At 43.8% G+C, this 15,107-nt stretch overlaps 1 protein-coding gene across 7 annotated transcripts in view; it reads right to left on the bottom strand.

Annotated features, from left to right (window-relative positions):
• Positions 1-1,112: 1,112 nt before the first annotated feature.
• The window catches only part of STX2 (syntaxin 2), a 54,273-nt gene continuing 40,278 nt past the window's right edge, over positions 1,113-15,107 (bottom strand). For 3 of the 7 annotated variants that reach the window (XM_039472405.2, XM_074402012.1, XM_074402011.1), the window contains 5 exons: positions 13,941-14,014; positions 13,685-13,822; positions 11,138-11,248; positions 8,021-8,146; positions 3,377-3,466 (listed from right to left, as the gene is read on the bottom strand). In XM_039472405.2, coding sequence (XP_039328339.1) covers positions 8,066-8,146; positions 11,138-11,248; positions 13,685-13,822; positions 13,941-14,014 — 404 coding nt within the window. In that variant the 3' untranslated portion in view covers positions 3,377-3,466; positions 8,021-8,065. Of the gene's footprint in view, positions 3,467-8,020; positions 8,147-11,137; positions 11,249-11,781; positions 11,811-13,684; positions 13,823-13,940; positions 14,015-15,107 lie in introns of those variants that run through there. The other 4 variants (XM_039472404.2, XM_074402013.1, XM_039472403.2 and 1 more) reach the window with 3 other exon arrangements.

The raw sequence follows: 15,107 nt of genomic DNA, 5'->3' as shown, positions 1-15,107 counted from the left end.
GGAGCGTGGGGAGGCGGGAGAAGGCGTCTGCGCGCTGGCCACCTGTGGGGCACCCAGCCCTACCCCTTCCCGGGGCTGAGTGGGATGCTCCATGAACCCAGCAGTTTTTCCACGTTTTTCTGCTACTCTCTGGTGGATATGCAGCCTTTCCAGTTTGAATTCCACCTCGGTTTAATCCACTTTTTAAACTCATGAAAGGATATGAGTGTAGATTTACTGAAGAAATTCAGAAAAAGTCATTTAGGCAATAAAAAGTACAAATAAAATAACTAAATTATTGAATGTGCATGTCAAGACTAATTTGAAAGGTAATTCATTATGGGAGGAATATAGAAATAGGAGATTAAAATGAACATCTAGGACTCTGGCTCCATGAATCAGTTTTCTCCAGTTCTATCTTCTCTTTTTAAAATTGTGGTTTTTGAATGTCACTTTTCAGTATGATCAGAATTCAGTAAGGGCTGAGGAAGTAAATAAATTCTACTTAAGAAAAACTGAACGAGGATTAAGTATAGAGGATAAATAACTCAGAAGCTGGGGTGGGGTGAGATCACCCCATTAACAAATGTTAATGAGAATGTGTCGAATTGACAAAAGAATTCAAACACAGTGACTTTGAGACACAGCCCAAATTCACTGAATTGGTATCTGTTATAAACAGCAAGAATTCTGCTGGGTCCCTTAATATATGAATCTGACATCTGAGCCATGAACAACAGAAGCTTGTAATGTAACACTAATAAAATATTAACAAATGCATGGGGCATGGTGGCTCACACCTGTAATCCCAGCACTTTGGGAGGCCGAGGTGGGCAGATCACCTGAGGTCAGGAGTTCGAGACCAGCCTGGCCAACATGGTGAAACCCCGTTTCTACTAAAAATGCAAAAATTAGCTGGGTGTGGTGGCAGGTGCCTGTGATCCCAGCTCCTCAGGAGGCTGAGGCAGGAGACTGGCTTGAACCTGGGAGGCAGAGGTTTCAGTGAGCCGACATCATGCCATCGCACTCCAGCCTTGGGGACAAGAGCGAAACTGTGTCTCAAAAAATAAAATCAAAATAAATACCAAATGTTTCCAAAATTACATCACCACACATCATAATAGCCACAACAGTAATTTTCTTAGAACAATTTATTAATGAATATGCAATAAAATGTCTCCCCAAAATCTTTCCAGAAATGACAAAGCAGGAAGTGAATACTACTTTTTTGCTTCTCTGGAAACGTTTAATGTAAACATGAAATATTTGAAGAACTGATTAAAAAGTCACAAGTGAATCTGTAAATATATTTTTAAGACTGACTTCAAATCAGTGCATGAGGCTTAGATATACACATGTCGTTGGACAAATGACTTAAGTATCTAAATACAAATCAAATAGCATGTTTATAACTTCAACTATACAAACACAAATTCAGTAATATATTGCAAATCTAAGATTAACTTGAAAAATACCATACAAAGTGTCGTAAAAGGGGAGGACTCATATGACAGAACTTGAAGAACGACACGCACGTGATTAGACTGAGGCGTGAAGTCCTCTGGACACCAGCGTGATCCTGTAATGTTTACAACCCTTCCAGACAAGTTACACCTTCAACGTAACCACAAATCAGTGAGCACACCCCACAACAGGATACTTCAAGACCAAAAGAAAGGCACAGTTAGAGGCAGACTTCCCCTAGTAACTCTGGCACACTGTGACCATCAGCGGTGATCCAGTGGACATGTCAGGACAGGGGAGATTAGGAACTGTGTTAGGTCCGGGACCTGGCTGCGAAGCTGTTCGATATTCACACCTACTGTTTGGAGTCAGGCATATCTACACTAGTTTCAAACCAAACATGTTAAAAGTCACATGCTTACACCATCACACACAGCAGTAACAAGAGTTAACGACATTTGGGGCATCCTTCACATACTCCTTTAAAATTTTGAGTGCTCTCTTCACAGATGTCCATTCACCAGTTCACACATTTTACATGTCTACAAATAAGTCGTATTATTCTAAAAAAGAATGAGCAATAATAAGGTTTAATTATGAATTCCTACACATTTTGGAAATTAACTTTTAAAGTTCAGCAAAACATTAGGTACTTAATAACATTTATGTGATCTGTACAAGTTTAAATTTATAAGAATTACTCAATGTATTAGGAATAATTTCCTTGAGTCAAGAGAGCACTGAACCTCGGTTTCATCACCATGAAATTCAGACTTTGTTCATGTCAACTGGGAAACACGAATCTCATACTTAGTGAAAAAGAGACCGCAGTCTTTACGGTGCAGTCATTATCCCAGAAGTGGAGCTGAGGCTGAGGCTCTTCTGGAGCCACTGGCGCATTTAAACTCTTTATAAACCAGCATCGACAGAAGGCACTTTCGGAGGCTTGGAAGGGCTTTGCAACCATCATTTTCTGTGACAGTGGGACACTCTGTAAACAACTGCACAAAGGTGGCTCAAACGCCATGAAACTTCCTATTTCACTCACAAGGCCACATTCAGGATATACAAATGGGATAAATTAAGATGCTAATATATTAAACAATTAATTTATAAACACATAAAATTATAGATATCTTACAAAAACATGTGATAAAAATTATTTCTTCAAACAGACAATAAACACAGCATTGTACAAAAGGTCTCCTAATTAGCACATATTAGCTGGAAGAAGGCGGGGAAAGGAGCCTTAGACCTGAGATCTAAAAGCTTCATAACGGTTGGGTGTGGTAGCTCACACCTGTAATCCCAGCACTTTGGGAAGCCGAGGCAGGCGGATCACGAGGTCAGGAGTTCAAGACCAGCCTGGCCAGCATAGTGAAACCCTATCTCTACTAAAAACAAAAGTACAAAAAATTAGCTGGGCATAGTGGAATGTACCTATAATCCCAGCTACTGGGGAGGCTGAGTCAGGAGAATCGCTTGAACCCAGGAGGCAGATTACAGTGAGCCAAGATTGCACTACTGCCCTCCACTCTAGCCTGGGCAAATGAGTGAGACTCTGTCTCCAAAAAAAAAAAAGCTTCATAACATAAAGGATTCCTAATTAAACTTCATGCACATTTGTAACACTGAAATATTTTTATTTTTAATATTGACATTTTCGGCATTTCCTTATTTCGAGGCCACTGAGAAAAGTCTCACGCTGCCCCACGTTCTGTAGTGTGTCATTCAGGGTCACGTATCACACGCATGGTGCTTACGGCCTTTCACTCAACAAGACGTTCTGTTGCGCTGCTTCTGTGAATTCATACATTAAAAGGTCAGCACCAATGCCGGGTTACAGTGTCTGAGATTCATTCACGAAATGAAAATGACAGGGTGCTGATCTGGTTGCAGGTGTAGTCTCAGTCTCCAAGGATAAATGGCTCTTGGGATATAGTTGCTATGACAATGTTGTTGCTAGGATAATTCCAAGGATCACAAGCAAAACAATTACACAAATAATAATGAACATCATTTTCTGCAAGATAAAGAAAAACATTAATTTGCAATGTATCAAAGAAACCAACAATGTCATTTGCTAACTAAATCCTTCTGGGATTTGGGATAGTTTAAAAAACACATCCATAATCAAGAAAGAACCCCTCCATGTCACAGAAAAGGAGGAGAGAAGGAAAATTCCAAAGGCAAAGCATGAAGTTCAACACGTGCCTTAAATTAACGCAACTCAGGAGCCTAATGCAGTGGCGCACACCTGCAGCCCAGCTACTCCGGAAGCCGAGGCAGGACGACGGCTTGAGCCCAGAAGTTTGAGGCCAACCTTGGCAACAAACTGAAACCCTGTCTTGTTTATTTGAAAAGTAAAAATAATAAAAAATACCTTATGAATGAAAATACACGTTATTAAAACAACAACTATTTGCTCCTGGGTGAAAAGGTACCATGTGGGCTCCTAATAGATACTTTCGTTTCATCCTAATAAAACTCCAGGACTTCTGTTAGGATGAATTACATATCTTTTTAAAACTTTAAATGAATTTCTCGTTGGCTGAAAAGTCCTATTTTTCTCTTTTTTCTGAAAGGAGGGTATCGTCCTGTCGCCCAGGCTGGAGAGCAGTGGCACAGCACGGGGCTTGCTGCAAACACGTCCTTCTGGGCACAAGCGATCCTCCCACCTCGGGGTCCCAAAGAGTTAGGGTGACAGGCACGCACCACCACACCTGGCTAATTAAAATACATATATTTTTAAGAGATAAGATCTTCATATGTTGCCCAGGCTGGTCTCAAACTCCTGCACTCAAGTGATCCTCCTGCCTTGGCCTCCCAAAGTGCTGAGATTACAGGCATGAGCCACTGCACCTGGCCTTATCCATTTTTTACATTTAAATGTGATGAACATGTATAAGAAATCAACAAGACATTAATTCATACTTCTACTGCACTGATAGTCTCAAAGCAGGGAACGGCACAGCATTTAACTTTTTCAAATTAACAAGCATCCTCACACAAGGGAAAGCTAGGCCACTTTGGCTTAACAAATGGGGTGTCCCCCATGAAGCTAGTCTGAGGGAAGGGGAGAAGACACCTCAGGGGGGCACTGTGCTGTAGGACTGAGTTTTCTTTTTGACAAGCAGAGATCCATCATTTTAACTACAGTTCCAAATGTATGAGTGCTTTTACCTAAGAGATCCTGTTTGCTGAGCCTGGCCAGCTCTGAAGACTGAGGGCTCTGTCAGTTACGCAGGGTTTTTTTATCAAGAGGCGCATGGCGGCCCCATGAGCCTCCCAGTGACTCCTCAGGACCGGGAGAGCTGCCTTCAGGAGGGCCCCTGCCTCAAATTCCAGTTCTGTGTTAACATCACGCACATTTCCTGCAAAGCCCCAGCTACTGTCTCATCCTCCACCTGTGCTCCTACGCCCGTCTCTCAGCACCGTCCTAGAGAAACCTAGTCTTCGCAGGGAGGCCCGCATCGCTCCCACTCAGCATGTGAGTGCCTGGAGCCAGCTGCAGACCGGGCACTCTCCTCTGCTGCTGTTGTGCTGCCTGCCACGTGCCTGGGTGCCCGTGTGTGTGCCCTTTCCTGCCACATCTGGCTTTCAGAATGGCTGTCAGCTACATGGAGTCTAGGGTGCAGGACTCAGGTGTCATCTAATCTTCTGGTGACAGCGGGAGCAGAGAGAGCACACTCTGGGAGGTCCAGCTCCAAGTCTGGGCCACAGCCCTCTCACCCACACTCTGTAAGACTCCGCCTGTCTCTTTGAAGCAGGAAATCCCACCCGTGCTGCAGCTGACTGGCTGCACCAGGCACACCCTGCAGGGAGAGGCAGCATCCAGCCCCAGGAAGGCCAACTGCCAAAGGATGAAAGACGATGTTCATGTTTTAAAAGTGAAACTCCGGACATTAACCACTGCCTTCCTATGCAAGCAGAACCACTGGTATTCATTTTGGTCTGTTTTTATGAATGAGGATCCTTGTGTGTTCATTCTTACTTACAGACACTAGGGTGAAATGGCCAGCCAGGCCCCACTCCCCAGGGGTCACACTGAGAGGAGCCTTCTGTTCGTCAACCTCAATGCCAATCAGCGCTCATGAAAAGTCGCGCATTTCACTGTGTCCAAGCTAAAAACTGTCTTTCTTGTAACCACATTGAACTAACCATATGATAGCTACTAGGAAAAACTCGGAAAGTATGTGTTAGAATCATGAAAATCTTGAAAAATAGCATTATAACAATGAAGAAAAATCACATGTACAATATCTTCAGCAGAGCTAAGAGGAAAAACGTAGAAAAGAAACGTAAACATCCTGCCTAATAAAAAGAGTGTGGAAGGGTCTGACCGCTAACAATGGAATGGTAAGATGCGCGGCTTCCCAGAGCTGGTCACGGAATAATTTCAGGTGTGGTGCTGTGGCTGGCATACATGTCAGAACACTAACTCGAAAACTTCTCATCGGATAACTGTGTAGGGTGAGCATAACAGATGCTCACATGAAGACAGAAATCTTTTTTTTTTTTTTTTGAAACAGAGTCTCGCTCTGTCACCCAGGCTAGAGTGCAGTGGTGCAATCTAGCTCACTCTAGCCTCAACCTCCCCAGGCTCAGGTGATCCTCCTGCCTTGGCCTCCAGAGTAGCTGGGACTATAGGTGTGTGCCACCATGACCAATTAGTTTTTGGATTTTTTTTCTGTAGAGACAAGGTGTTGCCATGTTGAAGGAATAAATCTTAAAGATTAAAAAGTAGCAGTAAAACTTGACCATGCTCGTGATTCCTTTCTGCTATATCTTAATATTTTTAAAAGCCCTGAGTGACCATGAAGTCTGCAGTTACTTCCATAACCCAAAACTAAATTCATCAGGGATGAGCTTGCCATACTCTAGACATCTAGGGACATTTCACAATTTTCTAATCACAAGGATTATGACAAACAAACATTTACGGAGAAATAACTGCTCTGTCCAAGTTCAACACACCAAATGGCAATCCAGCTTCAGGGTTAGTGCAAGGATGGCTCCCAGTGTGTGAGGAAACCAGAGGGAAGCCACAGAATCAGCTGACATGTAGGAAAGATGATACACAGTGAGCAAAAACAACAATTTATTAAATAAACTGGTATCTTTTACATTCAGAATTCTTTAAGAATTCACAGGCATGCTAACTAGATGTAACACATAATTTTCCTCTTATTTATTTATTTATTTTTAGACAGAATCTTGCTCTGTCACCAGGCTGGAGTGCAGTGGCACAATCTCGGCTCACTGCAACCTCCACCTCCTTCCGCCTCAGCCTCCCGAGTAGCTGGGACCACAGGTGCGTGCCACCATGCCTGGCTAATTTTTTTTTGTATTTTCAGTAGAGACGGGGTTTCACCATGTTGGCCAGGATGGTCTCAATCTCTTGACCTCGTGATCCGCCCACCTCAGCCTCCCAAAGTGCTGGGATTACAGGCGTGAGCCACCGTACCTGGCCATAATTTTCCTTTTAATATTAAAGAAAATATTTTTAAACAAAATAGATGCTGCCAATAAAAAAGTCAAAGGATTTTCATTTCAATGTTTTTCTCAGCTTTAATCCATGCCCTGAATTCCACAGTAAAACTGCAATTACTCTAAAAGCTAAAACTTAGGAGACAGAATATTAAAAGCTTTTTAACTGAGAATTAATCTTCACTAATATTTCTTTTTTTTTGAGATGGAGTCTCGCTCTGTCACCATTTCAGCTCACTGCAACCTCCACCTCCCGGGTTCAAGCGATTCTCCTGCCTCAGCCTCCCAAGTAGCTGGGACTACAGGTGCCCGCCACCACGCCCAGCTAATTTTTTTATACTTTAGTAGAGACAGGGTTTCACCATGTTGGCCAGGATGGTCTCAATCTCCTGACCTCACGATCTGCCTGCCTCGGCCTCCCAAAGTGCTGGGAGTTACAGGCATGAGACACCATGCCTGGCCCTTCACTGATATTTCTATGACATTTAATGAAGGACCCACTACACATAAAGAGCTAATGGCCTCCTTAGATCAAAAACAAAAGATTCAGGCTGAGTCCAATGGCTCATGCCTATCTATAATCCCAGTGCTTTGGGAGGCTGAGGGGAGGATCACTTGAGACCGGGAATTTGAGACCAGCCTGGGCAATACAGAGAGATCTCATCTCTACTGAAAATTGTTTTCAAAACGGCCAGGTGTCGTGGTGCAGGTTTGTAATCCCAGCTACTCGGGAGCCTGAGCCAGGAGGATGACTTGAGCCCAGGAAGTCAAGGCTGCAGTGAGCTATGATCACGGCATTCCAGCCTGGGTGACTGGAGAGCAAGACCCAGTCTCAAAAATTCTTTTAAAAACTGGGTAAGAAGGTAGCCTGGTTTAAACATGAGTTACCACTCAGCCTATGCTTACTCTCAGTAAACACAGTGCTGGGGACTGGACTCAGCTCATGGGCAGACGTATCCCTAGATGGCATTATCTGTACTGCGTGGCTGGCAAGACTTTATTAGTTTTAAGTCTATTACAATTAGGCAAACACTATTATTGGCTAATTGCAAAAGTTAATAAGTAAATTAGTTGATGAGTTACTTACTCCCACCCTGGCAGAGAGGCACACAGGCTGAAGTTATCCACACCATCATTTGCCAACTGACAAGCCAATAATTAGAGCGATTATGGCAACCAGAGCCACTGACACAGCAATAATTATCCACTTTTTCTGTCAAAGAAAAGCAAGCTGATTATATCATGCATGGTTAACTGCATATTGCCAATTAAAAGACATCCTTCATTTAAAAATAAAAAAGACCTGGCCGGGCATGGTGGCTCAAGCCTGTAATCCCAGCACTTCCGGAGTCCAAGGTGGGTGGATCACCTGAGGTCAGGAGTTCCAGACCAGCCTGGCCAGCATGAAACCCTGTCTCTACCAAAAATACAAAAATCAGCTGGGAATAGTGGCACATGCCTGTAATCCCAGCTACCTGGGAGGCCGAGGCAGGAGAATCACTTGTACCCAGGAGGCAGAAGTTGCAGAGAGCAAGGATCGAACCACTATACTCCAGCCTGGGTGACAGAGCAAGACTCTGTCTCAAAAAACTAACAGCAAAATAAAATAAAGCAAAACAACCCATCAGAACTCATTTTAGAAGCTAAGTTACAGGACACTGCTTAACCCTGTTGGGTGATTTTGAGTTCTTGAGAGTGACTTAATAAGGTCAGACTTCAGCCAGCTGTGGTGGCTCACGACTGTAATCCCAGCACTTTGGGAGGCCAAGGAGGGTGGATCACAAGGTCAGGAGATCAAGACCATCCTGGCCATCATGGTGAAACCCGTCTCTACTAAAGATACAAAAAATCAGCTGGGTGTGGTGGCACATGCCTGTAGTCCCAGCTACTCAGGAGCCTGAGGCAGGAGAACTGCTTGAACCCTTGAACCCAGGAGGTAGAGACTGCAGTGAGCCAAGATCGCGCCACTGCACTCCAGCCTGAGCAACGGTGTGAGACTCTGTCTCAAAAATAAATAAATAAATCAAGTCAGACTTCTTGGAGATAAGCTGCTATGTAACTGTTACTTCAGGTTTCATCCATGGGGACAGCACGACCATGTTATCGGGCCACGCTGATAATGGCTGAGACATGCGGTTAGTTCGCGCACGCACAGAGGTCCAGGCCTGCCAGCTCAGTGACGGACAGTGCCACCGCCTCTTCAGGAAGTCCTACATTCTCGGCACTTGGCCTTCTGCTTGCCTCTTTCACTGCTGCTGACATACCACAGAGAAAAAATACCCTTCTGCAAATGTTGCCTGGCCGCCAAGGGCCACACCGCTTCCTGGGAATGAATGCAGGACGCCAGGAGTGGGGACGACCCATACCTGGGCCGGAGGCAGCAGCAAAGCATCTGAGCGGCGAGGGCGCCGGAGACAAGCTGGGAGGTCCCCACTATCAGGCATCTAATCCAAAAGACAGCGCCATTTCTGAAACAGGCACCACGTTGCTGACCAATTTACAAAAACTCCAGGTCCCGCACAGACCCCAGGCACCTCAGAGAGCCAGGCTTGCTCGTCCGCAGCAGGAGAATGAAAATGGATCACACCCACCACCTTTCTCCTCTATAAAACCCATAAACTTTCACTATCATTTGCACCAGATTGACATGTTTGTGTCATGGAGAAAAGGAACGGACCTGCCTTTTTGAATGAAAACTGACTTCATGCCTGGAATGAGGTGAAGCACTTTTATATAGGTATCTCTTCACCTCAATTTATGTTAAGGGCCAATTTTTTTAAAGCTAAACAAAATGACATGAGAAACTACGTCTGGCATTTCAGAGAAAGGAGCATGCTCAGACACACCCAGGAAAAGCAGAGGTGTGCCCTCCTGGCTGAGCCCGCAGCCCAGGGGCATCCTAGGGCCATCACCTGAGGGTGCATCCACACACAAAGTCTCTCTCCACTTTTTCTAACAGGGTGAAAATATCTCTTTACAGAACTTCTGCTGACATGACGCTGAGCCGTCAGCCTATGCGAAAGGCACTGTGCCCCACAGCAGCCTTCGGGAAGTGTGAGGGGGACACCCTAGCTGGGCTCGGTACTTGGTGTTCATGCTTCTCCACACTGGAGAGAAGCGACCAGGGCCCGCCAGGCAGGGACACACAGGGAGACACGTGGGAGGGACCTCTGTCACTCAGCAGAAATGAACTTTGTGGTTTCTTAAGTTTTCTCAGAAGAGCTTTCATTCATACGTGACACTCTTCAGACTCAAAGAAATTAAAACTCATTTAGAAATCGCATATCACGCTCAGCATCTCTGCGTGTTAGCAAAAGGAGATGACAACGTGGAAACCTCACAATCTCTCCAGTGTCAGAGACACTATGAGAAAATGCCTAAGTTAGGAGAGTAAGCGTCAAGCTGTGGCCCCTGCAGCAGAGCAGTCACAGAGGGCTCCCTGAACCCTTTTTAACGCAAAGTCTATGCACCTTAATTGAAAGGGCCTCCCTTCTTTTAAGGATCCCTTCAGGTGGGTGCTACATAAGATTGCAGGTCCACAGTCCCAAATAATTTTTTTCTTTCCTCCAAACCAAGAATTAACAAATAACCTAAATAAAAAATAAAATGTTCGTTGCATCAAATGTGTAGCCAACAATTTGGTGGCAGGTACAGTGGCTCACCCCCAAAATGCCTGTAATCCCAGTACTTTGGAAGGCTGAGACGGGCAGATCACATGAGGTCAGGAGTTCGAGACCAGCCTGACTAACATGGTGAAACCCAGTCTCTACCAAAAATACAAAATTAGCCAGGCCTGGTGGCACAACCCTGCTACTCGGGAGGCTGAGGCAGGAGAATCGCTTGAACCCGGGAGGCGGAGACTGCAGTAAGCCAAGATCATGCCATTGCACTCTAGTCTGGGCAACAAGAGCAAAACTCCAACTCAAAAAAAAAAAAAAAAAAAAGTGCTGGGATTACAAGTGTGAGCCACCACACCCAGCCTTAGGGTTTTAATTACTTAGAACACAAAAGGGTTTACACTATAAATAATTTATCTAATAAACTTTTTAAATTTTTAGCAAAATGAATTATTTCCATTTTAAAACAACATTTATTTAATTAATTATTTCTTGGAATACCTTTTCGGTAGGCTTACATCCATGTATGACAACTTGAAACCCAATGCAGAGAAACACACAGCTTAATTCTCCGAAGCCGAACTCACCCTTCTCGCCTTGCTCTGATATTTGATAGCTTTTTTTGTTTCTTCTTTAGCATGTTCTACATAGTCTGTAGCATTCATAACATTTCTTTCTATGTTGTTGATCATTTCACCCTTAAAACAAAAAGTTTCAAACTTAGAAGACATTTTCAAATGGCTTAATTATGTATCTTTAAGATAGCCACAGAACAAACTTTTTATAATAACATGACGTGCATGTAATGGATACTGAGGGGTTTTTGACATTTACAGAAAGGTAAAAGATGAGGCCATTACACATGTGCCAGTACAAAGCAATCAAAATTGAATTTATATTTTAAAAGGAATGAAGAGGAATGGGCAACCATGTTGATAATTAAAAGCATCTCAAGACAATTCTGAGATACCTTTAACACACAGACACTTTTGACAGATGGGCAGGGTGAAGGAAGGCAGCCAGCTTTCAGCTGAACTAGTATTTTACCATTATGCACAAATATAGACAATGTACAAAGAATGACATCTTTTCTACAAAGTAGAAAATTGTCACTACTACTTTAAATCAGCAAACTGAGCATAGCTTATATCTGATGCTCAGATGACTAAATGAATAAGCAAAATGTAAACGGAGGTGAATTCAGCGCAGTGTGAGGGAGGAAACACATTACCTGGTTTTCTGTCCAGAGACAGACATAGTCTGCAGCAGTGAATTGTAAAGCATTGAAGAATGACGGACAGTTAACTCACTCAGTCACAAACTTAAACTACTAAGTAAGCTTTGACTATGCATACATTTGCATTAGATGAGTCAATATAATGCAATACCAACAGACTTCTAAAGGAAGCAGTGAAACAAAGCCAGGGAGACAGCCATTTTTCTAATGGAGCTTAATGCAATGTGTTTGGTATGGAACAATTACAACTGAAGTCAAAGGTACTACAAAAGCTTTAGTAATTACAAAAATCATCTCCCATTCTTCCTGTCCAGCTGGTTTTCTTTGGAATGCTTCCTGAAAATAAGTAGCCAATGGTAATCAGACTCCCCACACTCCACTTCCCAGATCATAAATGAGAGCGGGGCCCCCAAAATCAAAAAGCAGTAAGATTGTCCCATCCCTGTGTAGCTGTTGGTTTCCTCCAGCAAATGCTTGGAAATACAAACATTATCCGGGCATGGTGATGCACACCTGTGGTCCCAGCTACTTGGGAGGTTGAGATAGGAGAACTGCTTGGGCCTAGGAGGCAGAGGTTGCAGTGAGCTGAGATTGTACCACTGCACCCCAACCCGGGTAACAGAGCAAGACCCTGTCTCAAAAAAAAAAAAAAAAAAAAAATAGGCATGGTGCCTGAGTTTTTCACACACATTCTCATGACTGAAGTTCCTCAAAATGAACAGTGTTTCACAACAAGGTTGGTGAAGCAGGCAGGAGCACTTGTGTGCGTGGATGGATTCCTATCAGCTGTGAACCTCCTTAGGAGATGACTCCAGCCAAAACGGATCCTGAAAGCAGCTTCAGGAGGAGTGAGGAAATGATTTACTGAGGATAGTCCGATATAAATGGTTCTGCTTCACCTGGTGGTCAGCTGAATCCTAGCCAGCGACACAGCCCCATCTCCGTGGTATTTGAAAAACAAGGCGAGGATGGTATTCAAAGTCAAAGAGAAAGTGTGAACATACCCATGTGCCTCACAGATACACACCATCCCACACTTTACACTCAGTTAATATATACATACAGATATAACTTTTTTTTTTTGAGACAGGGTCTCACTCTGTCACCCAGGCTGGAGTGCAGTGGTGTGATCATAGCTCACCACAGCCTTGAACTCACGGGCATAAGCAATCCTCCCACCTCAGCCTCCCAAAGGAGTCTGATATTTTTTAAGAATTGCATTAACTCTTCAGTTCACTCAGAAGGGGCTTTCCACACCTGCTCTCACTCCCTGTGTTACTGGGCAGACGGGAAACCCCATGTGACAGGCACAAGCTCTTATCTGTGCCACAGATTGTATGCCCACCTGGGATTTCTTCTTTCAGACATTTCTCCTAATTATTACTGTAATATATGCTCCTTGTAGAAATCTGAAAATGAATACTTTTAGAGAAGATGAAAATTCCCACAGTCTCACTGCATCTATACAGGTTGATATCCACCTTTCCTTCTGTGAATACTATTTTATGGAGCCGAGCTCATGCCACATGTGTGTAAGTATTTACACGTATGTACTGATATACATAGAAGATCTTTATATCTCCCTTTTTTCTTAATTCTAGCACAAATATCTGTATATTTTAATAAGAATTCTCCATGAACAAAGTTTAGGTTGCCTATGGCTGCCTAAAAGGCTGACCTATGAACACCCTATAATTTAATGAACTGGACCAGTCCCTTCCTGTTAACAGTTTAAGCTGCTTCCAGCATTTCAGCATCACATATAACACCACAATTAACTTGAATTTGGCGGACCCAAAATTACAGCTTTCCTAGATACACCCACTAGATAGCACGGGAGGCAGGAAGAGTTTACAATGACTGACGCCTCTCTTAGAGAATGAGAGTCTGTAACTACCTGAGTCTCCACAAACATGGCCATGTCCATGAACATCTCATGCAACTCTCGGATACTGGTCTCCAGCTTCATGATGTCCTTATGACGTGACTCAATTTCATTGAGAGCTTGTCTAGTAATTTGTGAATCTGATATAATCTTAGAAAAACAAAAACAAAAGAGAAGATTAATACACTTATGATGGAAGCTAAAGGGTGTCTAAAAAGCTGTGTCTACAGAGGGGGACACGGTGCCACAGGGCCATGGCCGCACTCACGTCGGAAGTGAAGATGGACGGCTTCCCGCTCTCCAGCATCTCCTCCAGCTCGCTGTCTGTGGTGGTTCTTCCGGCTGAAAGACCCGCAGCCACAGCCCCACTTACAATGCAGCACAATTTAAAAACAAGCCCATTCGCAACCATAGGTTAGCAATTACAACTAACTGAGTTGTTAGCATTTTTCAACAATGTTTTTCTAAGCATTTCTTAAGCAGATATTGACAATGAGAAATGAACCTAAGGATGGGAAGCAGGAAGAACTAAAAACACTCTGAAAGACTTTACAAATGTTATGAACAACACAAGGTCATGTTAATGTGAGTGAGAAAGAACTACAGAAGGGAGACTGCGAACAATGCTTTGGCACTCTGGCTTTGCTAAGAGTCTGACTCTGACTCATGTAAAAGGGGGTTAAGCTGAAGGCAGCATGTATTAAACGTGGATCAATAAAGTCCATGTAATGAGAGTCAGATGCCTGAACACTTTCCACATTTTGGAAGTTAATGTGTTCCTTTTGAGTTAAATGTGTAATGGCTTCTAAGAAACATGTACACAGGTTTTTGGAAACCTAACTGATAATTACTATTTTTCACGGTCTGTGCCACAGAACATGGAAGTAAATGAATAAATGTCATAATTCAAAGGTCATCTGGTGTGAATGTTCACAGCAGCATTATTCATGATTGCCAAAAAGTGAAACGGCTCAAACGTCCGCCACACAGAGCCCGACTGAACAACTGCAGCCTAGCCACGCACTGCAGGAGTCTGCAGCCATGGACAGAAAGAATGGATGCTTGTGGGTTTTGTTGTTTTGTTTAGTGAGACGGGGTCTCACTCTGTTGCTTAGGCTGGAGTGCAGGGGCACCATCGTGGCTCCCTGCAACCTCTGCCTCCCGGGTTCAAGTAATTCTCATGCCTCTGACACCTGAGTAGCAGGGACTACAAGCATGCACCAATATGCCAGGCTAAGTTTTGTATTTTTTGGTACAGATGGGGTTTCACCATTTTGGCCAGGTAGGTCTCAGACTCCTGACCTCAAGTGATCTGCCCACCTCAGCCTCCCAAAGTGCTGGGACTACAGGCATAAGCCACCGCGCCCAGCCCTTTTTATTTTTTAGTAGAGATAGGGTCTCTGTCACCCAGACAGGAGTATAGCGGTATGATCTC

Source organism: Saimiri boliviensis, chromosome 7 (assembly GCF_048565385.1).
Source record: "Saimiri boliviensis isolate mSaiBol1 chromosome 7, mSaiBol1.pri, whole genome shotgun sequence".
Lineage (NCBI taxonomy): Eukaryota > Metazoa > Chordata > Mammalia > Primates > Cebidae > Saimiri > Saimiri boliviensis.
This window is presented reverse-complemented; position numbering and strand designations above follow the sequence as displayed.